The 25,744-nt window shown below is 38.7% G+C and overlaps 1 protein-coding gene across 1 annotated transcript in view; it reads right to left on the bottom strand.

The window, feature by feature from the left end:
- Spata13 (spermatogenesis associated 13) overlaps positions 1–25,744 on the bottom strand; it is a 340,611-nt gene that overhangs the window by 288,097 nt on the left and 26,770 nt on the right. Inside the window, exon 2 of the mRNA XM_048801269.1 lies at positions 21,042–21,077. Within this exon, the coding sequence (XP_048657226.1) occupies positions 21,042–21,077 (36 nt within the window). The remainder of the gene's footprint in view (positions 1–21,041; positions 21,078–25,744) is intronic.

Raw genomic sequence — 25,744 nt, 5'->3', positions numbered from 1 at the left:
TATTTGTGTTCTCTTAGGAATGACACCATTGTGTTTCTACCTACCATGTCCTCTCCCACCAGGCTTCCTCCTGCCAGGAAAGCCTGCTGGGGGGTGGAGGGAGCTGTTGACATCAGCTTGGCAAATGAGTAGTGGTCATGGAGGGGTGACTACCAGCTGCTGACTAACCCCGTGTAAAGGCAGAATTTAAGGAGAAAAATTAAGAGGTTGTTTCGAGAACACCACACACTGCCAAACTTCTATTCATTGTCTACAGGAGACAGAGAAAGAAAGGACCCCTAATTACAAAGGGGCAGATCAGAGAGCAAGCCAGATTTCTCAGCAGGAGGCTGGCCTCCTCTTGTTTGTGGTGGTGTAGATGATAACCTTTTCCAGCACATGAAGCTAGAACATTGACCACAAAAAAATCACCCTTCTCCCTGCCCACACCACTGGGCTGCCTTGTCTGAGCTGCTACTGGGATGATCTAGTTCTTCTGGATTTATAGGCTCCCTTTCTAGATAAGATTAGAACTGCATTACATTCCATGGGTGGAATGCAGAGGCCCCAAGATCCTATCAAACATTTCAGTATTACGCTTCCTGATTATAACTGGGAATTTCTAAGTTCTAGTTAGTCATAAAATAGATCAGAGGTTAGCAAACTCTGGCCATGGGCAATGCAGCCATTGCCTATTTTTGCAAATAGAGCTGTACTAGGACACAGTCATACCTTCCCCTTTATTGGTCATTTGTGGCTGCATTCATGCAACAATGGTAGAGTTGAGTAGCTGCAACAGAGACCATATAGCCTGGAAAACCTAAAACGTAAATCTGCAATTTACAGTTTGTTGACCCCTGAGTTACATGCTGTCTTGCTTCTCAGCACTCAGATAGGCATCTTGTTTAAATGTTGTTCAGATACTTTTGGACTCACAGTGGGTTTATGTTCTATGAACCCATTGTAAATTGAAAATATTGCAGTGGAAATTCAACGGACCTACCGAGTACCATAGCTCAGCAGCACAGCATGCCATAGAGTACAGTGGTTTCCCCTAGTGACCGCCAGGCTGACTGGGAGCTGCAGTGGGCATTGCTGCCCGGTATCACAAGAGAGAACTCTACTGTATACTGCCAGCCTGGGAAAAGATCCACATTCGAATGTTGTAGTATGGTTCCTACTGCATGAGCATCATTTTTGCACCACTGTAAAGTCAAAAAATCCTAAGTCGTACCATCTTAAATTGGGTACCATCTGCAGTCATCCATCCTACTTTCCTGGCACTATTCAGATGTTTGCAGGGAACAAAATAGGTTCAACTTTGTCTTCCAAAGACAGACCACCTGTCAATTTTCAAGATGACCATACAGTTGGAATTCCAGCATATATACAGAACTGAGGGGACTAATACCCACTGGCACAACTAAGGAAGGATCTGCTTTTATAAATGACAGTCTAAAGGATTGGAGAGTCCTGTGGCCTTTCCTGAAATATTATAGCAGATGGTGGGTTTAAAATCCCCCCAAAACAATCACAGTATATTTGTTGAGAATCTTTTAGTTATTACTAATCTTCTTGCAGGGAAATGGGAGAAGTAATTTTTCTGGAAAAAAAAAACCCATATATATGTAGACATTTACAATGTCTGGGGGTTCATGGGTCCCAACAAGTTAATCTATGAACCCAAGATTAATAAACATCATCATTATCATCATCATCATCATTAATTTATTTCTTGTGAGAAAAATAAACTGAAGAACTAGTCAAAAAACCTGTTTTCAATTTGCTTAATCAACAATTATCAAGCATTTACTTGGTGTTATGGTTTAGATATGAAGTGTCCCCCCAAAAGCTCCTGTGTGAGATAATGCCAGAAAGTTTAGAAGTGAAATGATTGGGTTATGAAAGCCTTAACCTAATCAATACATTAATCCACAGGTATGGATTCCCCAGGCAGTAACTATAGGCGTGGTGTGTGACTGGAGGTCACTGGGGCAGGCCTTTAGGGTTTGTATTTTGTCCCTAGTGAATGGAGCTCTCTCTGCATCCAGATTGCCATGTCCTGAGCTGCCTTCCCCCTCCTATCTTTCTGCCTTGATATGCTGCCTCATATTGGATCCAAACCAATGGACTGAGACCTCTGAAACTGAGCCCCAATACACTTTTCCCCCTCTACTTTGTTCTGGTCATATATTTTGGCCACAGTGATAAAAGAGCTAAAATACGTGGCAATTAATTTTAAATGGACAGCATCTACTAGGTGCCATCTACAGCAGTACAGACAATAATGCTGGAATTTAGAAAGGAAAGATTTTTGTTAGGAAGCTGAGAGAAACCTTTGCAGAAGAAATGTGATTAATTTATGATCTTAAAGAATAGCAAAGATGCTGGGTGCAGTGGCACACACCTGTCATCCCAGCTACTCGGGAGGCTGAGGAAGGAGGATCACAAGTTTGAGGTCAGTCTGGGCAATTTAATGAGAACCTGTTTCAAAATAAACTAAAAAGGGCTGGTGTAGCTCAGGGGTAGAGTGCCTGCCTAGCATGCATAAGACCCTTGGTTTAATCTCCAATACCAAAAAAGCACAAATGAACTGCAAAGTTTTGGACAGAAAGGAGCAGACAGAGATGGGCTACAAATGTCCCCACAGCTCAGTGAGTTCTTAGTTTGGGTTTCTTACCTGTGAGTCACAGGCAGGGGAGAGCCTAAAACCTCCCTAAAAAGAATGACACTGAAAACAATGTCCAGATTCCACATTGCAACTAACCTTTAAGAAACTCCACTTGTCAAGAAACTCAAACAAACCCACCATTATCTGAAAAGCTGTTTAAGTGATCCTCCTCTTCCCACTTAATATCTATGAGAGACCAGGTTTTCTTCATGTACTTCAAACAAGACCACATATTCCACAGATTCAGATTAAAGGCAAGAGCAGATAGGAGAATACAGCTGTCTTCCATTAAGCCTGATACCAGAGAGGTTTGCAAACTCCAAAAGAGTTACATTCTTCTTACTCAATTTTTTTTTTTTGGCTTTGGAAAATATAGCTATTTTTATAAAAATATGTAATTTATATAATGAGATTATTATGGGTTTTTCTTTTTCTTTTTCTTTGGGTATTGGGGATTGAACCCAGAGGGACTCTATGCACTGAGCTTTTAATCTTTTTTTTTTTCTTTCTTAAAATCTTGAGACAGGGTCTCACTAAGTTGCTCAGATTCTAAGTTGCTGAAGTTCTCAGTATGTTGCTGAAATCAAACCTGCAATCCTACTGCCTCAGCCTCCTGAATAGCTGGGATTATAGGCATGTGCCACCATACCCAGCATAATGTGGTGGTTTTTTTTAAATTTTTTTTAGTTGTTGATGGACCTTTATTTTATTTATTCATATATGGTACTGAGAATCGAACCCAGTGCCTCACACGTGCTAGGCAAGCGTTCTACCACTGAGCAACAATCCCAGCCCCATAATGTGGTGTTTTAAAAAGGAATTAAAAACTCTTAAAACATCTGTGTTTTAATTTTTAATATTATAAATATCAGTTGATCTAGTGTATTATAATCAAAAGCTCCCCAGTATCCTCAGCTTTTAAGAACGTAAAGAATCCTGAGAACTCTGCCTTCTACACACTAAATACGACTCAGGGATATGTCTCCCACCAGTGATATTTCTCTGGTATGGTTTCTTCCCAAGTTTGTTACTTAGTTTCTAAGTCAGGCTTTGTGCCCAGGAACTCAAAAGATAAGCCTGTTCTCAGGGCCTTTAAGGTTCTTAGCATTCTGGCCCAAATTTCTGTGGCCAAAACTAAACCTGGTGATTTTAGAGTACAATTTAGGAAGCAAATGATTCCCAATAAAGAAAAGATAGAAGGTGGTTCTCTTAACAATTTGAAATTGCATTGTGGTATTATCTGCCATATAACTGGTGTGCATTGAGATATACATTGAGGAAATGAAAGATATAAGAAGTGTCTTTCCCCCAAACAGCCTTACATGTAGTCCAGAGCTTTATTTATCAAAAAGAAATCTGATGGACAAAAGACGACCATGATTTCTTTGTAACTCTCCTCACTGAAAAGTGGAATTCATTTTCCCACATCCTGACCATAGTGTGGCCCTGTGGTTGCTTAATTGGAATGGTTTATGGCAGACGTGACACTGTGCCAATTCTAGGTTTATCCTTTAGAGGACTGACAGGCAGCTTTTGCTTCTGGCCTCTGTTCTTTTAACAATTTGAAATTGCAATGTGGTATTATCTGCCATATATTGTGTACTGAGATACACATTGAGGAAATGAAAGAAGGGTCTCTGTTAACACTTACTCCTAGCACTCAGCCTCTCAGACTGTTTACATCAGCTTTTTGTTGCTGTGACCAAAACACTAGAGAAGAGCAATGTGGTTTCAGAGATCTGTCCATAGATGGCTGACTCCATTGCTGGGGCCCAAGATAAGGCAGCAGATCATGAAGATGGACCCAGCAGAGGAAAGCTGCTCTCCTCATGGCAGCAAGTAGCAGTGAGGGATGGGGGGAAGGGGAGCAGGGAAGATGCACCCTTCCAGGGCATGCCCCCAGTGACCACCCATGCCCCACCTGCCTACAGTTGTCTCCCAGCCAGCCCATTCAAACTAAGATGGATTAAGATACAGCTCCCATAATCCATTCATTTCATCTCCAAATATTCCTGCATTAACACAGGCGCTTTGGGGGGACACCTCATATCCAAATCATAAAACAGCTCCAGCTGCCATGCTGTGAAGGTCCCATGCCACATGAGGGTCATGTGTAGGTCCTGTGGTCTACTCCTGGCTGAGCTGCACCAAGTGACAAGTATACAAGTGGACCATCTCGGTTGGTTCAGCCCAGTGAGCTTGCAGATGACTATGGCCCCAGAGGACATCACAAGACCAGAACTTCCCAGGAGGATGCAACAAATACACAAAACCATGAGGAATAATAATACAGTTGCTTTCAATCATTACATGTTGTCTGGTTTATTATGCAGTGATAGAAAAAATGTATCATTTGGGAGATATTGCATGAATTTATGGAGAAGTATAATACCTCTCTAAATCACTTTATCAAAACCTGTTGAGAAAGCATAAAATATCAATTTAATTTTTTAAGGTATTTAACTCATCTAACTGTATCAAGTACTTCCATGTTAGGAAACAGATGGAAGTTCCCATTTTTTATATTTATTTTTTAGTTGTAGCTGGACACAATACCTTTATTTATTTTTATGTGGTGGATTGAACTCAGGGCCTTGCATGTGCTAGGTGAGTGCTCCACACTGAGTCACACTCCCAGCCCTGGAAGTTCCCATTTAATATTAACCAACAATAAGGTTTCTTTCTTTTTTTTTTTTTAAGAGAGAGAGAATTTTAATATTTATTTATTTATTTTTTTTTTTTTAGTTTTCGGCGGACACAACATCTTTGTTTGTATGTGGTGCTAAGGATCTAACCTGGGCTGCACGCATGCCAAGCGAGCGCGCTACCGCTTGAGCCACATCCCCAGCCCCAACAATGAGTTCTTTAAACTCTAAAGTGAGCAGTTAGTATTAAATGATTGGACTCAACCAATTCAATGGAGAACTTGGTCTCCTCCATTACAATTGTTTCTCCATACCCACCAGTTCCACATCTTCGGATCCCACCAAATACTGATGAAAAATGCTTTTAAAAATTGTGTTGGCAGTTCACAATAGCAAGACTGTGGAACCAACCTAGATGCCCTTCAATAGACGAATGGATAAAAAAAATGTGGCATTTATACACAATGGAGTATTACTCTGCATTAAAAAATGACAAAATCATAGAATTTACAGGGAAATGGATGGCATTAGAGCAGATTATGCTAAGTGAAGCTAGCCAATCCCTAAAAAACAAATGCCAAATGTCTTCTTTGATATAAGGAGAGTAACTAAGAACAGAGTAGGGACGAAGAGCAGGAGAAGAAGATTAACATTTAACAGGGATGAGAGGTGGGAGGGAAAGGGAGAGAGAAGGGAAATTGCATGGTAATGGAAGGAGACCCTCAGGGTTATACAGTGGAGGAGGTAGAGAGAGAGGAGGGGAGGGGAGGGGAGAGGTGGGGAGGGGGGAGGGTGGAGGATGGGAAAGGCAGCGGAGCACAACAGACACTAGTATGGCAATTTGTAAATCAATGGATGTGTAACTGATGTGATTCTGCAATCTGTGTATGGGGTGAAGGTGGGAGTTCATAACCCACTTGAATCAAAGTGTGGAATATGATATGTCAAGAAATTTGTAATGTTTTGAACAACCCACAATAAAAAATAAAAAAAATAAAAATTGTGTTGGTACTAAGTATGTACAGAGGTTTGCTTTGTCATCATTCCCTATACAATACAGAATAACAACTATTTACATAATATTTATATTGTAATAGATATTACGAGTAACCTAAAGATAAAGTATTTGGGAGAATGTGTGTAGTTTCTGTGCAAATACTGCATTATTTTATATAAGGGACTTGAGCATCCTGAGATCTTGCTCTCTTTGCTGATTTGTAGCCAGTGGATTAAAATTATAAATAAAACAAACTCTCTCAAGGAGATTGAGGGACAATGCATATTTGATCCAAAGAAGAAGGAACTGCACACAGCCTTCTTTTCCCATTCTGTTCCTCCACTCGGCAATAACTGCTAAGGAACAGATTAGTAGGGGCTTTGGAACGAACGTTTGCTTGGGTTTGAAACTTAGATTTTGTTGTTGATTTTTCCCAACTTTAAGTTTCCTTGTTGCCCAAGACCATAATTCCAAGAGTTTCCAGCATTATTCTGGGAGCCTAAATCATCTTTTAAACAGCTGCTAAATGTCGATGGGCTCGTGATTCCTCAGAGGAATTTTTCTGTGGGTGGGGGAAGCCACCGCCTATGGCTCCTCATCAAGGGTTGAAAGTGCACCCACAATGTGGAAAGGAGCAGTGTGGAGTAAACTCAATGGAGACAAATGGTCTTCTCCTCCATAAATAAGGACTTGCTATAGCAATCTTCCCATTGCCTTCTTCCTTTCTGTTTAGTGAAGACTTTTCCTAATAAGTGAGAAAAGCAAAGGGGCCGATATTATAGCCAGGCAGTTACCAGGGTCTCCAGACTTCCCTTTTACTCTCTTCCCCTGACACTGCCTTCGAAGGTGGTCACACAGGCTGACTGCTAGCACTTGCCTGCCTTGTGATGTGTGAACAGGCAGCCAGGACAGAGGTGGCTTTCTTTGTCATCATGCTAAGCAACACCCCAAACACAGCTTCACTTCCTCCTCATCCTGACTACTCTTTTATTTTTAATTTTCATTCTTTCAGCTCAGTTGCTTTTGGCTTTCACTTTCACTAGATTTTTCTGAAATTCTATATTCTGAGTAGTTTTATTCAATTTGAGGTTTTCGTGCAGAGTATGAAGGTCAGGCGAGTGGTCTTGCTCTCAAATGACGTCAGCCAAACCCTGCCGGTCCCAGGGACTTCCAGCTCTTTCCTAATATTGAAGGACTGGGTGCTGACAAACTTAAAAACATATTTTAAAAAGCTAAATGGATGTGTTATGTGTCTAGAAAAAAACTGATTTTTTTCCCCCTTTCTCTCCAATAAAAGTATAATATTACGCAAACCTTTCCAGTCCACCCGAACCGAGTCAAACAAATGAGTCAAACATTCCCTGGCCAGGACTATATCAAATGCCCCAGTATTCCCAGTCTGAGTGACCTAGAAAACAAAGATTAAGTCTGAGACCTTGTTAGTAAACCAAACTGAACCGTTGCAATGAAGACCAGGCCGTGAACTGTGACCCGGATGCAGTGAGTACATTTAGGTATACATAAAAATCTGGTCACATTTCAGGACAGATTTAATAACCCCCATGGATGAAGTTATTTTGAATGTATTCTGCTCATGGATTTCCCCATGTTCCTGGGACTCTATTGCTTTAGTTTATAATTCTTTGGGGAATGGGGCCCAGGGTCATGTGCCTACTAAGCACACATACTACAACTGAGCCAGACCCCTTAGCCCTTTAATGCCTTATCATTATTATTTTTCTTGTACCAGGAATTGAACCCAGGGGGGCTTTACCCCTGAGCCACATATCCAGCTCTTTTATATATTTTACTTAGAGACAGGGTCTGACTGAGTTGCTTAGGGCCTCGCTACATGGCTGAGGCTGGCTTTGAACTTTTGATCCTCCAGCCTCTGCCTCCCAAGCTGCTAGGATTACAGGTGTGCACCACCATGCCCCACTTAATGATGCCTTATTTTCAGCCAGAAGCCTCCGTAGTCTTTATTACTACAGAAAGTAATGTATGCAACTTTAATTCTCTGCCATATGTGATACGATGATGTATTTTTTTGTTTTTTGCTTTTTTCCCTCACAGATCCTGGTTCATAAATCCCTTCCCAAGTAGTTCACAGAAACTAGAATGTCTCTCTCCCAGGTTGGTCATAGAAACTTTAGTCGTCCTCTGTCTTTACCAGGTCCATAAAGAAATTATCTGGTTTACCTTGTCTTACAATAGGTCATAGGACCTTCCTCACTCTCAGAGGGGTTCTGCGTCAGACCTGGAGGAAGGAATGTGCCCAGTCAGGCCAAGAAAAATCTAGACAGGCCTTACTAGGTTTTCCCACTTGGTCCATTAGCAATTGTGACTATGCAATGGAGTCCCCAGAAAAATCCAAAAGGACAGTGTTCAGAGACCTTCTGAGTAGCTGAACATATGGTGGGGCACCCAGAGAAGGCCACCCCACGTCCTCCCCGCTTCCCTCCCCTAGGCATCTCTTCTCCTGTATGAGTTCTCTTAACCACTCAAACAAATTAATCTCAAGAAGGGGTTGTAAGGGCCCTGATTTATAGCCAGTGGATTAGAATCATAAATAAAACAACCTGAGGCTCGTGACTGGCATCTAAAGGTGAGGTAATCCTAAGGACCGGATCGATCTCTTCACTTGTGGGTTCTGATGCTATCTCCAAGTAGAAAGCTCCAGAACCAAACTGGACTATAGAGAGAAAAATAGACACTTTGTTTGTCTGACACTCAGTCTATATTAAGTAACATGTTAATAGGTTCCAGGGAATAAGGACACCTTTATGGGGACCATTATTTTGTTTACTGCACCATGAAACCCCAATTTTCTCTTTAAATGAGACAATAAAAAAATCAAAATGTCAGTATTGTGTTATCCTTATTCTCCAGAGAAATGAATTTACTGAGTTTTGCCATAATGTCTGTGGCTTTGAAGAGAATCCAAGTATGGGAATAATCTCTGTGTTTTTTAAAAACAACAGTTGAAGTTATTGTCCAGCATGTCATCCAGATCTTATGTTGTAAATTTTGTGTAAATTTAATTCCAGGAAAACTTGTTTCTTCAATGAAAACGGGATGACCTGCAAGGCTGAGCTGTTTGCATGAACTGCTGAAAACATGAGTTAAATTCACTCCATTTCCTAGAGATAGTTTCTGTTTTGTTTTCACTTTAAAAAATAATCTTTAATTTTAAAAATTGTGGTGAAAAACCCATAACATAAAATTGATCTTCTTAACCATTTTCAAATGAACAGTTCAGTCATGTTAATTATATTCACATTGTTGTGCAATCAATCTCCAGAGTTTTTCATCTTGCAAAGCTGAAACTGTGCCCATGGAACAAAATTATTAAAAAAAAATTTAAAGCTATCCTCAGTATTCCAAGTATTAGTCACTTCTTTTTTATTTTAATTATTATTTTTTCAGTGCAAGAGATCCAACTCAGGGCCTTGCACATGTTAGCCAAGCATTCTATCACTGTATACCCCATGCCTGAAGTTATTTCTATCTTAATAAAATAAAAAGAAGATGGCTTTCAAATATCTTTGAAAAATTTGCAAAAGCTTTTATGAAGTCCAGGAATTATAGGAAACATTAAATTTTTCTAAGAACCTGTAAATACTGTGACTTCTGTAGATATTTGGTGAATAGCCCTCAATAAACAGAGCATACTATAGCATTTTATCTCAATTGAGCCCCCTGACCTTTAAGCAGTATTAGGATGTGTGTTTGTCAGTCTTCCTTACTGTAACAAAACTCCTGAGATAATCAACTTAAAAAAGAAGAAAAGCTTATTTTGGCTCACAGGTTTAAAGAGTTTAGTCCATGACAGTTGGCCCTGTTGCTTTTGGGCCTGTGGGGATGCATCACCTTGTGATAGTAGCTTTCTCATGCTGGTCACCTTGTGGTAGTTGGGAAGTGGGGGGCGGGAGTGGGTGGGAAGAAACTATCCCCTTTGAAAGCACATGCCGTTATCTAAGATCTCCCGTTGAGGACCAAGAATTTAACATCTAAGCTTTTGGGGGACATTCTGGAGCCAAACTATAGCAGGATGTTTTTTGGGCTTGGGGCCCTACTTATCAGAGGTCACGAAGGAAATCATAGGTAGGAGAGGATCTACTTCCCACTAACACTTCTGCTTTGCAGGTTAAGAATTCCTTTGGCTAGATTTTGACATTTAACACAATTAGGGAACAGGAAATCCTCCAGGCATTTATGCACAATCACAACACAGCCGGATCTACCTTTCTGCCTGAAAGTCTTGTAATTGCCTTTAGGCAACCTCTGCTTCAAGCAAACCAGATGATTCAGAGTTCTCCATTTTTTTTTTAAAGTTACCCTGTGCTGCCACTTAATATATTTCCTCCTTTTCATTTGTGGGACTACCAAAACTCCTCCAGCCTTCTTAAATGCCTCTTGTTCCCTCCTGCAATTTCCAGTGCCACCTCTTTGGAAACTTCACATATTTTGTTTCCCTTTTATGGTTCTTATATATTACATTCTCCTTTGTAATGCAAAGGTACAGACATACACACATGATTATGAGTCACTCAAATTATCTCTGTATCCCCATTAGGAATAAAACACCTTATAAATAATACGCATTCAAAAGTATTCGTTGTATTTAACTTTAGCGTCTTAATTATATGCATAACTTTTGCTTTACTAGGAATGAAAACTAGACCAATTCTCATTACAATGCTAGTTAAATTTTATAGGCCAGACTATTTGAACAGTTTACCCCAAGACAGTGTTGAAATTCAAATATATTTAAGGTTCAACAGCTCCCTCTTGTGGTCCCTAAGGGAAACAGGGTTTGTGGGCCCTGAGTGTTACACTTCAAAATTTCAATTTATTTTTATTTTCCATTTATTTTTAGAACTGAAATTTGAAGTGGTTCTCAATAAACTTCAGTTTTGAGATTTTTAAGTCAGTTACCACTTACTGGCAAATTTTATTTATCATAATGATCTTATCTTCATGCTAAGAATAAACATAAGCAGTTATTTGAAAATTTAGGTCAATGGTTTCCATCTTCTATGACTGTAAATCTGTTTTTATTGATAAAATTTGTTTAAGTGTTAATAAAGTATTTAATTAAGGTTAAAAAGCAAAAATAATTTTCAGAAATTCATATACTTTCTCAGTATATGGGAGTGAATGAATCTGAGAATTCAGTAACAAAATACAGCACTAGTATATTTTTGCATTTTTAGGAGCAATGTCAATTACAAATTAGTTAAAAGTTCAAGTACTAAAACCAGAGAATCAGATGTTCAAAAGCTTGAAGTGGAACAGTTGAAAACAAGGAAATACCAAAACATGAAAACCTCAAAGCACAGGAGATCCAACATGGCAGGCCAGAGGGAGGCAGCATTCTGTGTCGCTCCGTGACCTGGGACTCAAGTAGTGAGAATCACTGCTTCTCTGCGAGTGTTATTCTTGCTCCCGCGCAGGTCACAGTCACCTGCCTGCCCAGGACTCTAGGCCTCAGCGTCAGAGTGGGTCTTCCAACTACCTGCCCACTCAGGACTACTGGGTACCTGAGCAGGACCATCGGCATCAGCACCCGTGCAGAACTTTCAGCCACCCAACCAAGTAGAAATCATTGATGTTGCTCCCACGCAGGACACCCAGCAGCTTCCCAGAAACTCCGGCCACCACTCCTGTATAGACCCCCAGCTACCAACATGGGGCTCTCCCAAGTCCCACCTTGGGACTCTGCAGTAGCTTGCCTGCACCCGAGAACTTCACACAGACTCTGATCATCGTCTAACACCATTGCCTGGCTCCCCAACACCCGACCAGACACCCCACTGCTGAAAGCAGGTGTCTCCATCTTGGGTCACCTTCATCACCATCTTCAGTGAGGGCAAGTCCCAGTTTGGAACTCAGGCTGGCCACGTACCCAGTTTCTAACTCCCCCATCTCTCCAGCAGCCTCTATCCCAGCACAGTGACACCCTGGTTACCTTCACCATCCTGAGGGCAGAGTTACCAGCTAACAACAGACAACCCCACCTATTGGATGAGAAGGGAAGCAGGAAAGATACTGATCTCCAACCAAAACAATACCTGTTTCTTCCTTCAAAAAAATTTTTTTTCCCTCTCCCTCTTTATTCTCCTGCGCTCACATCCCCAACATATGTGAAACCAAGAACTTTGCATGAATTAGGATTTTGAGGACTGGGACATCTGAATAGTATATTACAGTTGTGTTGTATATTCTTTTTTTTCCCCACCAATTTCTACTATTTTAACACTTTTATTTTTCTTAATATACATATGTGTTTGTTTTATGTACTCTACTGTCTTCCCACTTATTTGTCTACCCAAAATTACTTCCTCTCCCTTCTCCTGCTACTAATCTTCCTCTTTAGATTTCCCTTTCATACTTCCTAAGATATAACAACTCTATATCCTTACCTCCTACCTCCTCAGTGTATCATCCACTTCTTTGTCCACCATCAGAAACTATAAACCCTTTTACAAACCTACTGAGTATATTATAGATAATAGTTGAATTCGCCGTTTCTGTACATTGTGACCAAACTGAAAATGTCTTAAATGTCTTAATAGGGTATATATTGTTTATATTGGGATCTGTTAACATTGACCTTTACCTCAAAGGACAGGTATTGAATCCCTACAGGAGCACTATAAGTATACAGGGTAAAAACAGTAACTCCTCAGATCCACAGTGCTAGAAGGAAAGACACACAAGCAATATAAAAAGACAAGGGAAGAAAGTGCCCCAAACAAATCAAGATACCACATTATTAGAATTCATGACCAGCACAGCAGAAGAAATAATAGAGAAGTATTTCAGGATTACATAATTTAAATGTTCTGCAAATTAAAGGATGATATAAGAGAGCAAATATAGGCAGCAAAAGATCATTTTGACAAAGAGCTACGTAAACAAATATAGGAAGTAGAAGATTACTTCAATAAGGAGATAGAGGTTCTTAAAAAAACATAAATCCTTGAAATGAAAGAAACAACAAACCAAATAAAAAGTTCAATTGAAAGAATCACCAACAGATTAGACCACTTGGAAGACAGGACCTCAGACAACGAAGACAAAATGTATAATCTTGAAAAGAATGTAAGCCACACAGTGAAAATGGTAAGAAACCATGAGCAGAACATTTAAGAGATATGGGATAGCATAAAAAGACCAAATGTAAGAGTTATTGGGATAGAGGAAGGCATAGAGGTCCATACCAAAGGAATGAGCAATCTATTCAATGAAATTATATCAGAGAAATTTTCCAAATGTGAAGAATGAATTGGAAAACCAAATTCAGGAGGCTTATAGGACACCAAATGTACCAAATCACAACAGATCCACACCAAGGCACATTATAATGAAAAGGCCTAACATACAGAATAAGGAGAGAATATTAAAAGCCATGACAGAAAAAAAATCACATTACATATAGGGGGAAACCAATTAGATTATGTGCAGATTTTTCAACCCAGATCCTGAAAGGCAGAATATCCTAGAAAAACATATCAAGCACTGAAAGAAAATGGGTGCCAACCAAGAATCTTATATCCAGCAAAACTAAGCTTTAGATTTCATGATGAAATAAAAACCTTCCATGATAAACAAAAGTTAAAAGAATTTACTACTAGAAAGCTACTACAGAATATCCTCAGCATTTCCAAGAAGAGGAAATTAAAAACAATGATGAAAATCAGCAGAGGGAGAGATTATACTAAAGGAAAATCTAATCAGAGGAGAATCCAAGTCAAGTTCAATAACAAATATGGCTGGGAATACAAATCATCTCTCAATAATAACCCTGAATGTTAATGGCCTAAACTCACCAATCAAAAGATATAGACTGGCAGATTGGATTTTTAAAAAGACCCAATAATATACTGCCTCCAAGAGACTCATCTCATAGGAAAAGATATACACAGACTGAAGGTGAAAGGTTGGGGAAAATCATACCATGCGTGAACTGCAGAAGCAAGCAGGGGTTTCCATCCTCATATCAAATAGTGTAGACTTCAAGTCAAAGTTAATCAAAAGGGATATAGAAGGATATTTCATACTGCTTAAAGGAACCATTCGTCAAAAGACATAACAATAATAAATTGATATGCCCCAAATAATGGAGTGTCTACGTTCATCAAATTCTTCTCAAGTTCAAGAGTCAAATAGACCACAACACAATATTTCTGGTTGACTTTAACACACCTCTTTCACTACTAAATGGATCATCCAAACAAAAGCTAAACAAAGAAACTATAGAACTTAATAATACAATCAATAACTGAGACTTAACTGACATATATAGAATATTTCATCCTTCAATGAACAAATACACTTTCTTCTCAGCAGCACATGGATCCTTCTCTAAAACAGACCATATATTTTGCCACAAAGCAACTCTTAGAAAATATTAAAAAATAGAGATACTGCCCTGCATTCTATCAGATCATAATAGAATGAAATTAGAAATCAAAGATAAAATAAAAAATAAAAGCTACTCCAACAACTGGAGACTAAATAATATGCTACTGAATGAACAATAGGTTGCAGAAGACATCAAGGAGGAGATTAAAAAATTCTTAGAGGTGAATGAGAACACAGACACAATGTATTGAAATTTCTGGGACACTATGAAGGCAGTACTAAGAGGAAAGTTCATTCCATGGAATTCATTCCTTAAAAGAAGAAAAAGTCAACAAATAAATGACTCAATATTCATCTCAAAACTCTAGGAAAAAAAAAGAATAAATCAACCCCCAAAGCAGTAGAAGACAGGGAATAATTAAAATCAGAGCTGAAATCAATGAAATTGAAACAAAAGAAAAAATTGAAAAAATGGACAAAACAAAAAGTTGGTTCTTTGAAAACATAAATAAAACTGACAGGCCCTTAGCCATGCTAATGAAAAGAAGGAGAGAGAAAACTCAAATTACTAATGTACATAGTGAAAAAGGAAATATCACAACAGACACTATAGAAATACAGAAGATAATTAGAAATTATTTTGAAAACTTGTACTCCAATAAATAGAAAATATCAAAGGTATTGACAAATTTCTAGAGTCATATGATTTGCCCAAATTGAATCAGGATGATATACACAATTTATATAAATCGATTTCAAGCAATGAAATAGAAGACGCCATCAGAAGCTTACCAACCAAGCCTGGGACCAGATGGATACACAGCTGAGTTCTACAAGACCTTTAAAACATAACTAATACCAATACTCTTCAATTTATTTCAGGAAATAAAAAAAAAGAGGGAGCACTTCCAAACTCATTCTATGAGGCCAATATCACCCTGATCCCAAAACCAGGCAAAGACACATCAAAGAAAGAAAACTTCAGCAATATCTCTAAAGAACATAGATGCAAAAATTCTCAATAAAATTCTGGCAAATTGAATACAAAAACATATCAAAAAGATAGTTCACCATGATCAAGTAGTGTTCATCCCAGGGTGCAAGGTTAGTTCAGCATACGGAAATCAATAAATGGAATTCATCATATCAATAGACTTAATAAGAATCATATGATCATCTCAATAGATGCAGAAAAAAGCATTCAACAAAATACAGCACTCCTTCATGTTCAAAACACTAGAAAAACTAAGGATATCAGGAACATATTTCAAAATTGTAAAAGCTATCTATGCTAAGTCCCAAACCAACATCATTCTAAATGGAGAAAAATTCAAAGCATTCCCTCTAAAAACTGAAACAAGACAGGGATGCCCTCTTTCACCACTTCTATTTAATATAGTTCTTTTAACACTGGCCAGAGCAATTAGACAGATGAAAGAAATTAAAGGGATACAGATAGGAAAAGAAAAATTCAAATTAGCACTATTTGCCAACGATATGATTCTATACCTAAAAGACCCAAAAATTCCACCAGAAAACTTCTAGAACTAGTAAATGAATTCAGCAAAGTAGCAGGATACAAAATCAATACCCATAAATCAAAGGCAATTCAGTATTTCAGTGATAAATCCTCTGAAAGGGAAACGAGGAAAACCACCCTATTTACAATAGCCTCAAAAAAGAAAAAAATACTTGGGAATCAACCTAACAAAAGAGGTGAAAGACCTCTACAACAAAACTACAGAATGCTAAAGAAAGAAATTAAAGAAGACTTTAGAAGATGGAAAAATGTCCCTTGTTCTTGGATAGGCAGAATTAATATTGTCAAAATGACCATACTACCAAAAGCATTATACAGATTTAATACAATTCCAATCAAAATTCCAATTATATTCCTCATATAAATAGAAAAAGCAGTCATGAAATTCATCTGGAAAAATAAGAGACCTAGAATAGCTAAATCAATCCTTAGCAAGAAGAGTGAAGCAGGTGGCATTACTATACCAGACCTTAAACTACACTACAGAGCAAGAGTAACAAAATCAGCATGGTATTGGCACCAAAATAGACCTATAGACCAATGGTACAGAATAGAGGACACAGAGACTAACCCACATAATTACAGTTATCTTATATTAGACAAAGGTTCCCAAAACATACCTTGGAGAAAAGATAGCCTCTTCAACAAATGGTGCTGGGAAAACTGGAAATCCATATGCAACAAAATGAAATTAAGCCTCTATCTCTCACCATGCACAAAACTCAACTCAAAATGGATCAAGGACTTAGGAATAAAACCAGAGACCCTGCGTTTAATAGAAGAAAATATAGGCCCTAATCTCCATCATGTGAGATTAGGCCCCAACTTCCTTAATAAGACTCCTGTGGCGCAAGAATTAAAATCAAGAATCAATAAATGGGATGGACTCAAACTAAAAATTTTTTCTTAGCAAAAGAAACAATCTGTATATTACTCAGCAACGTGGCATTTGCAGGTAAATCATGGCATTTGCAGGTAAACGAATGGAGTTAGAGAGGATAATGCTAAGTGAAGTTAGCCAATCCCAAAAAAACAAATGCCGAATGTTTTCTTTGATATAAGGAGGCTGATTTATAGTGGGATAGGGAGAGGGAGCATGGGAGGAATAGACGAACTCTAGAACAGGACAGGGGTGGGAGGGGAAGGGAGGGGGCATGGGGTTATTAATGATGGTGGAATGTGATGATCATTATTATCCAAAGTACAGTATAAAGACACAAATTGGTGTGAATATACTATGTATACAACCAGAGATATGAAAAATTGTGTTCTATATGTGTAATAAGATTTGTAATGCATTCTCCTGTCATATATAAATAAAAAAGAAAGAAAGAAACAATCTGTTAGGTGAATAGAGAGCCTACAGCTTGGGAGCAAATTTTTACCCCTCACTCATCAGATAGAGCCCTAGGGTATATAAAGAACTCAAAAAACTAAACACCAAAAAACCAAATAACCCAATCAATAAATGGGCCAAGGAACTGAACAGCTACTTCTCAGAAGGTGATATACAATCAATCAACAAATATATGAAAAAATGTTCAATATCTCTAACAATTAGAGAAATGCAAATCAAAACTACTCTAAGATTTCATCTCACTCCAGTCAGAATGGCAGCTATTAAGAATACAAACAACAATAAGTGTTGGCCAGGATGTGGGGAAAAAGGCACACTCATACGTTGCTGGTGTGACTGCAAAATGGTGCGGCCAATATGGAAAGCAGTATGGAGATTCCTTGGAAATCTTGGAATGGAACCACCATTTGACCCAGCTATCCCACTCCTCGGTCTATACCCAAAGGACTTAAAAACAACTTACTACAGGGACATGGCCACATCATTGTTTATTGCAGCACAATTCACAACAGCTAAACTGTGAAACCAAACTAGATGCCCTTTAGTCGATGAATGGATAAAGAAAATGTGGTATATATACACAATGGAATATTACTCAGCAATAAAAGAGAATTAAATCATGGCATTTGCATGTAAATGGAGAATATAATGCTAAGTAAAGTTAGCCAATCCCCCCAAAAAACAAATGCCAAATGTTTTCTCTGATGTAAGGAGATTGATTCATAGTGGTGTTGGGAGAGGGGAGCATGGAAGGATTAGACGAACTCTAGATAGGGTAAAGGGGTGGGAGGGAGGGAGGGGGCATTGGGTTGGAAAGACGGTGGAATGAGATGGACATCATTACCCTAAGTACATGTATGAAGACACAAATGATGTGAATATACTTTGTATACACCAGAGATATGAAAAATTGTGCTCTATATGTGTAATGTGAATTGTAATGCATTCTGCTGTCATATATAACAAATTAGAATAATTTTTTTAAAAACCCCAAAGTACAGATCTCAAGGAGGTCCCAATCCCTCAAGTTACTACACCTGTGTTTGGTAGGTTTCACATCAACAGAGAAAATTTGTCTGCAAGAGGTCATGTTCTCCACCCTCCAAGGTAGACTTTCTAAGAAACAAAACTGAAGTCTGCATATCACACAGTGAGGGCTTAAATTTCTAGATTCTGTCAGGGACAAAGAACTCCTTCTGGACAAAAACAAAGAAGGACTGCAGGGAGAAAGGGTTGGGGACCCTAACTCCATCAGACCTCATTGCTTCCATTGGGCAACCATGAAATGGATACCTGTGGTCGGTTGGTAATGTGACCTAGTTAATACTAGAAGCTTTACCTACACGTGGCTGATTCCTTTGGATTCCCATTGCTGTAAGAAATCTCTAAAAACCTGGATTACAGCAATTAGGTCCAAACAACATTATTTTTGGAACAGTTTTACAAGATTATCCACCATAGTCTTATTTTTAAAATCTGTTCTTGGAGAAGCACTTCAATAATAATACACTAAGTATAAAGTATTCACAAGAGGGGGAAAGAGGAATCCAGTGGTAACACGTTCTTTAAGAAAAGTTGATAACCATAGGGCATGTGACATTAAAAATTTATTATAATATACATAAATATATGATTAGATAATTGATATTTTAATTATGAGCTTACAAACAAAACCACCAAAAGCATGTACAAATTGTAACTAGCTCTACAGCTATCAAAATTTGCAATGATTATACAATATTTTATAAAATACACAGTTTCTCATTTAGAAATAAAAATCATGTAACTTAGGGGCACATTCTTCTTTAGAAATCCCCAAATAGAACCCAAATTCTAATAATATTGAAATCCACTCAGGTATGTCTCAGGATTCTCCTACAGCCTCAATTATCAAAATGTTTTTAAACAGACTATGTCAACTTCCTTTTCATCTGCGTGTATGCCAAATGATTATGAAGATATATAGAAACAATCCATTTACATAATATGCAAAACTTTGGTATCCAAATGCCATAATATTAAGTTTTTTTCATAAATACAAAGGGTTGATTTTTAAAAATGCACCAATTAAGCAAAATATAAGAAAAATAGCATCCTTATTTCAGGTCAATAGAAAATGGCAAATGCATGTCAATGTCAGGTAAGGCCAATGGTTCACCAAATTAATGAATAACCTTCTGCTTGAATTTCAAACAAGCAAGCAAATTGCCTTACCATTATGCTGTGACTGACATGACATGACTATTAATGGAGCGGCCTCTTCGGGTTTCTGAAGCCTAAATAAAATCTCAAGTTGAATTTCCTAAATTTTGTATTGTCTAGCTCAGTTAAAGCTCTTTATAAACTTTAGTTGTAGAGAAAGGAATTTAAAGAAAAGAATATTTCATTCATTACCTAAATGACCCTCCTTACCCAACAGGTAAATCATGGATATAAACAATACTGAGATGGAAAATATGATCTTTTACAATACTTCTCTCTGACCATCAGAAAAGACACTTTAACCTACAACTGTGAAAGTGGTTGGTAATACAATTTAATCCATAATTGGGAACAAACACAATCAGCCCTCAGTATCTCTGGGGGATCGGTTCCAGGACCCCATGGGGCACCAAAATCCTCTGATGCTCAAGTCCCTTATATAAATGGTATAATTTGCATAAAACCTAGACACATCTTCTGATAGACTTATAATACCAAACACAATGTGAATTCTATGGAAATAGGTGCTATACCGTATTGTTTAAGGAAAAAGGCCAAGGCGGGGCGTTGCTGTACACATTTAGAACACATTAAAAAAAATTTTTTTTTGATCCTCAGTTGGTTGAATCTCTGGATACAGACCCAGCAGATACAGAGGGCTGACAGCATGTCACATTTATGTACCTGTATGTATATATATACTAAAATATATTAAACCCTAAGCTTATATTCATCCAGTAAAAAACAAAATCCCCTCCCCCAAGCACTCCTGGGTTTTATCAATATAAAATATCTTTTTAAAAAAATGTTTAAAATTTTTTTCAGTTGTTGATGAGCACAATATGTTTATTTTTTATGTGGTGCTGAGAATTGAACCCAGTGCCTCATGCGTGCTAGGCAAGCACTCTACCATTGAGCCACAACCCTAGTCTACTATAAAATATCTTTAAATGTAAGGCTCTGAGGTCTGACACTGTGAAGTGACTAATTTATAATTTATAATTATTTCCAAAATAAAATCACTCCTAAGTTTGCCTACAAATGACTTGGCCAAAATAACAGAACACTTAGTGGTCATACTATAGAGCAATAAAATTCATGTTTGGGCTTAAATTACTGTGAGAAAAGGCCTAGCTTCCAAAGGGAAGATGTTACCAAAGGAGGCCTGACAGAGGGGTATTTTGACGTTGAGAAAAGCGAAGAGCTATCAGACTCATAGCAGGATTCACCCAAGGGAAAAGGAAGAGGGAAGAGGAGGAAGGAAGTGAAGTTGTTCTTACCAGGTTTGGGTCACGGGCCACTCGAGAAGACAAATCCTGGAAAGTAAGAAAAAGATGCACTATTAGTGCACAGAGGTGTGAAAGTTAAATTTAAATTAAATTATTTCAAGTTAAATCAGAATATCAAACAGAACTCTGGCCTGAAAAAATATGTCAAGAAAAAAACACACATACAAAAATATATACAATGGGGCTGGGGATGTGGCTCAAGCGGTAGCGCGCTCACCTGGCATGCGTGCGGCCCGGGTTCAATCCTCAGCACCACATACAGACAAAGATGTTGTGTCCGCCAAAAACTAAAAAATAAATATTAAAAATTCTCTCTCTCTCTCTCTATCTCTCAAAAACAAATATATATATATATACAAACATCTGTGTGTGTTCTTAGGCAAGTATGCACGTGTATGCACACACATGCACACACATCTCACATAGCCTTAGTAGCAGATTTTTATAGCACAGGAAAAATCTCTACCTGCCGTATTTGAATTGTACATCAGCCCCAGAATTCAGGCAGTGTATTTCCTAACTGTGAGCCTAGGGTTTCAAATACCTGAACTCTGGTTAAGAATAGACTATACAGGTTCAAATTCCAGCCCACCACTGGGCTGTGTGATCCGGGGCAAGTGATTCAATTTTTCTGGAGGAAATAACAACAGAAAATTGTGAAAATTAAATGAGTTAATGTGTGGCTATGCGGTGAATGTGTCCCCCAGACATTCATTTATTGGAAACTTAACCCCAAATTCATGTTGATGGTATCTGGAGGTGGGAACTTTGGGAGGTGATTAAGAATGAGATGATGGGGGGACCCCACGATGGCTTAGGAAGAGAGACATCAGCTAGCATTCTTGCTCTGTCTTGTCAGTGATACCTTCTGCCTTTTATGATGCAGCTAGAAAGTCCTGACCAGATACTGAGATGAGGACACTACCATGCTGTTGGACTTCTCAGTCTCCAGAACTGTGAGCCAAATAAGCTTCTACACTTTATAAATTACCTGATCTCAGGCATTTTGCTATAGCAACAGAAAACAGATTAAGATATATATATAGATATAGATATAGATATAGATATATATATGGTTTAGAACAAGAACTGGCACATTGTTCACATATGTAAATCTATGTTGTTATTTTGGGGATTTGTTCTCTGTGGATAAAATTGGACAATTTCTCAGGAATTCTCATTCCTTTAAATATATTTATTCAACTCTTTTCCCAGTGCACATATGGCCTCCACCTGGGAAAGGTATTTCTTTCCTAATTCCTACTGCCTCACTCCCCTCTTGGCACACTCACTGCCATCTCTCACCTTCAGAAGCACACCTTTACTGAATCTGCCTGCCACTTCTTTGCTAGAGTGTATTCATTATACTCTCCACATGGGCATCCACCATTCATTCATTCATTCACCAACTTAGCACATATTTATTGAATGTGAGTCATGGGCTTAAGAAAGTGAAACATTCATTAGCCAGACCTGACTTCTCTGCACCTCTGGAATTGATCATGGCTGTGTTACCATGCTGGAGATTCAGACTTGGGTAGGAGCAAGTCTGCCTGCCCACTGCTGAACCCAGGACATAATGTAAATCCTGGGGTCCCCTAGGGGCTTCTCTCCAAAGAAGAGTCTTAGTCATGTTCTGCTGCTATAACTGAATACCACAGATTGGGTAATTGATAAAGAATAGAGATATGTTTAACTCACAGTTCTGGAGGCTGGGAAGTCCAAGGTCAAATCTGAATCTGGCAAGGGCCTTTTTGCTGGTGGAGAGGCAATACAGAGACTTGAGATGGCATAAGGCATCAGCAGGTGAGAGGGCTCATGAGAAACACCACACTGGCTTTTATCACAGATGCACTCACTTTGTCAATAACTCATTAATCCACGAATCCACAAATGGATCAATCCATTTATGAGGGAAAAGCCCATACAACCTAATCAGCTTCCAAAGGTCCCACCTCCAAATACAATTAACATGACTTGGGGATCCAGTTTCCAGCACATGAGTTCCAGGGGACATTCAAACTATAGCAAGAACACAATAAAAACTCCTGAAAGACAGAATACAGAGACACAAGAGCTCATGAAGGTAGAAGCAAGGAGGAATGCAGAAGATGGAGGGTACCTTCAGCCATAGGTTATTCACGGGGCTCTGGGAAATTGAGTCTATTTAGGAAGAGAATCAGTGGTGCTCAAGATCAACCCAAAGACCTTGCTTGGCCGTAGGCACAGAAGGGCAAATTTAAGTCCAACATCCTGGGTGCAGTTTGTATTATTGTTCCAGGCAGCTGCTGAATTCAGCCCAATTCTTCAAACAAGAACTCAAGACGAGATGGAAGCCAGTTAAATAAAACTGGTGCAATAACCAAGGTGAAGACAGAAATGGGAAGGCTTAATTTTTGGATCATGATAAAAAGTTTCACTGCTGGGAAGCAGGGAGAGCAGCAACTGCCTCTCAGGATGACCAGGGCAAGGTCCCAGAATAATGGAGAGCTGCCAGTGTGGCAGAAACTAGCTCCATAGTCACCTTGGATGCAACCCACCTAATCAGGAGGAACCACCCAGGCACAGAGAAGAAGAAATCAGAAATGCGAGGCCAAGGACAGATGGACTGTAGGAACATCTGAGAAAGGGCACAAAGCACCCTGAATCTTGCCAGGGACAAAGACTTGGAATGGAGTTCTTGTCATTTTACTTGTGTGGGTTTGGAGCCAAGATTCTTGTTACTATTGCTCACACCATACCTTATCCTGCAACAACATACCAGGCACCCTTCAAATCCCTGTGGAGCTGAGAGGTACTGGCAATGAAAGAACAGGACAGTGAGTGTGTCTTCAGAGGTGGAGAATGAAGGGTAATAAAATTCAATAAAGAAAACAGCATTGGATTTTAAATTATCTCTAAAAATAATCAAGTTCATTTTAATTATTTAGGTTTTATCAGGATGGAGACCAGGGAAGTTTGTAAAATGTGGTTGACAGTTCAGGGAGGGGTACTGGGAAAGCCCTCCAGGAAAATCTGAAATCTGGGAGGGTTGTTGGGATCAATAGCCATTTACCAGCCAAGGGTGGCTGGGTCAGCCTGAGGTGGGCTGGAGGGAGGACCTGTGCAGGTGTAGGAAGTGTTTTTTGTGGCTACTTCTGAGGATGCTCTTTTGGGAGGTAGCTACTCAGTAATTCCCTATGACCAGGGGAGAAATAGACAGGAAGGGAGTGGTAAGAAATAAAGCCAAGAGGGAGTTGTTAGATGAATTGCTTAGGAGTTTAGGATCGGTTCTCAACACCTGATATGGTATGTCCTATCTGGGTGGTCCCCCAACTCCACCCTGTTACTGGGGATTAAACCCAGGGGTGCTTAACCACATCTCCACATCTCCAGCCCTTTTTATTTATTTTTTTATTTTGAGGCAGGGTCTCACCAAGTTGCTTAGGGCCTTGCTAAGTTGCTGAGGCTGGCCTTGAACTTTCAATCCTCCCGCCTCAGTCTCCCAAATTGCTGGGATTACAGGCATGCACCACCACATCTGTCTCTATCTGTGCTTTTGATAAATCACCTGCTAATAGAGATCTTAGGAAGAGAATGAAACTCAAAGGCAGGGTTATATCTGAAATTTTGTTTATATTGATGCATACTTTGAAGCAAGGATTTTCTTAAGATGTATAGTCCAACTAGTACTTCTCAATGAAGTGTAAATTGATAGAGCTTTTACTTACATCCTCTGAATATTTTGAAAAGAAAGTCTTTTTTTTTTTTTGTACTGGAGATTGGACTCAGGGACGCTTTACCATTCAGGTACATCCCCAGTTATTTTCATTTTTTTATTTTGAGACAGGATCTTGAAGAGACTAACCCTAAACTTGCATTGTTCCTGCCTCTCTAGCCAATTTTCCTTTTATTTACTTCGGAGGCCTGTCTTGCCAAGACTTATAGAGGTCCCATATAGAAATGACATGGCTTTCACTATAAAAATCAAAGTGCCAAAAATGAAACCTGTGCCAGAGGTGCAGCAATCCCGTGGAAACTTTAACCTGAAAGGTAAATGACATGAAGCCAAATTAATATGTATGAATTATGACCTTGACCCTCACAGCAAGGATCTCCTCTGGCTTGTGCCTTTTAAGCCACCTTGTCTTTCTGTTAAAGAAGGTCATTAGATAGTAATAATAACACTCAGGGAAGATAAACACAATTTTATTATAAACTAAGACACAATTAAACAGACTGCTAAAATAGTCTGTGACCAAAATAACTGACAAGGAGATATGTCAATCATGAGAACACCTGAGAGAATTAATTCTTAAATACTTTGTGATTGCATTTTTGAACTGTGGATGGTGAACATTTCCAAATATAAACAGCAGTCAGAGTCATCATGCCATTTAACCCCTAAATAATTTAATATCCTCTCCAAAATGGACACATCATTTCTTATATAATCATTGCACCATTATTGCAATAAACATGATTATAATTTTTCCTTGATTAATCCTTTAGTCTAAGGATTCATTTGCTATAATTACTAAATTTACCAATAAGTATTATTCCAGAAATTTGTTTATAAGCCAGTTTAGGACTCAGAGATCATTTCACACAAGAATATCTATTTCACCTTAATTAAAACAATTTTCCACTAAAAGTAGTAGAAAGTAATGCCTATGCATAGCAGTGTTTTATAACCAAGTAGAATAAGCTGGAAT

This window comes from Marmota marmota, unplaced genomic scaffold (genome assembly GCF_001458135.2).
Source record: "Marmota marmota marmota unplaced genomic scaffold, marMar, whole genome shotgun sequence".
NCBI classification, from domain to species: Eukaryota; Metazoa; Chordata; class Mammalia; order Rodentia; family Sciuridae; genus Marmota; species Marmota marmota.
The sequence above is the reverse complement of the archived record's forward strand: the minus strand, read 5'-3'. Positions and strand labels throughout refer to the sequence as shown.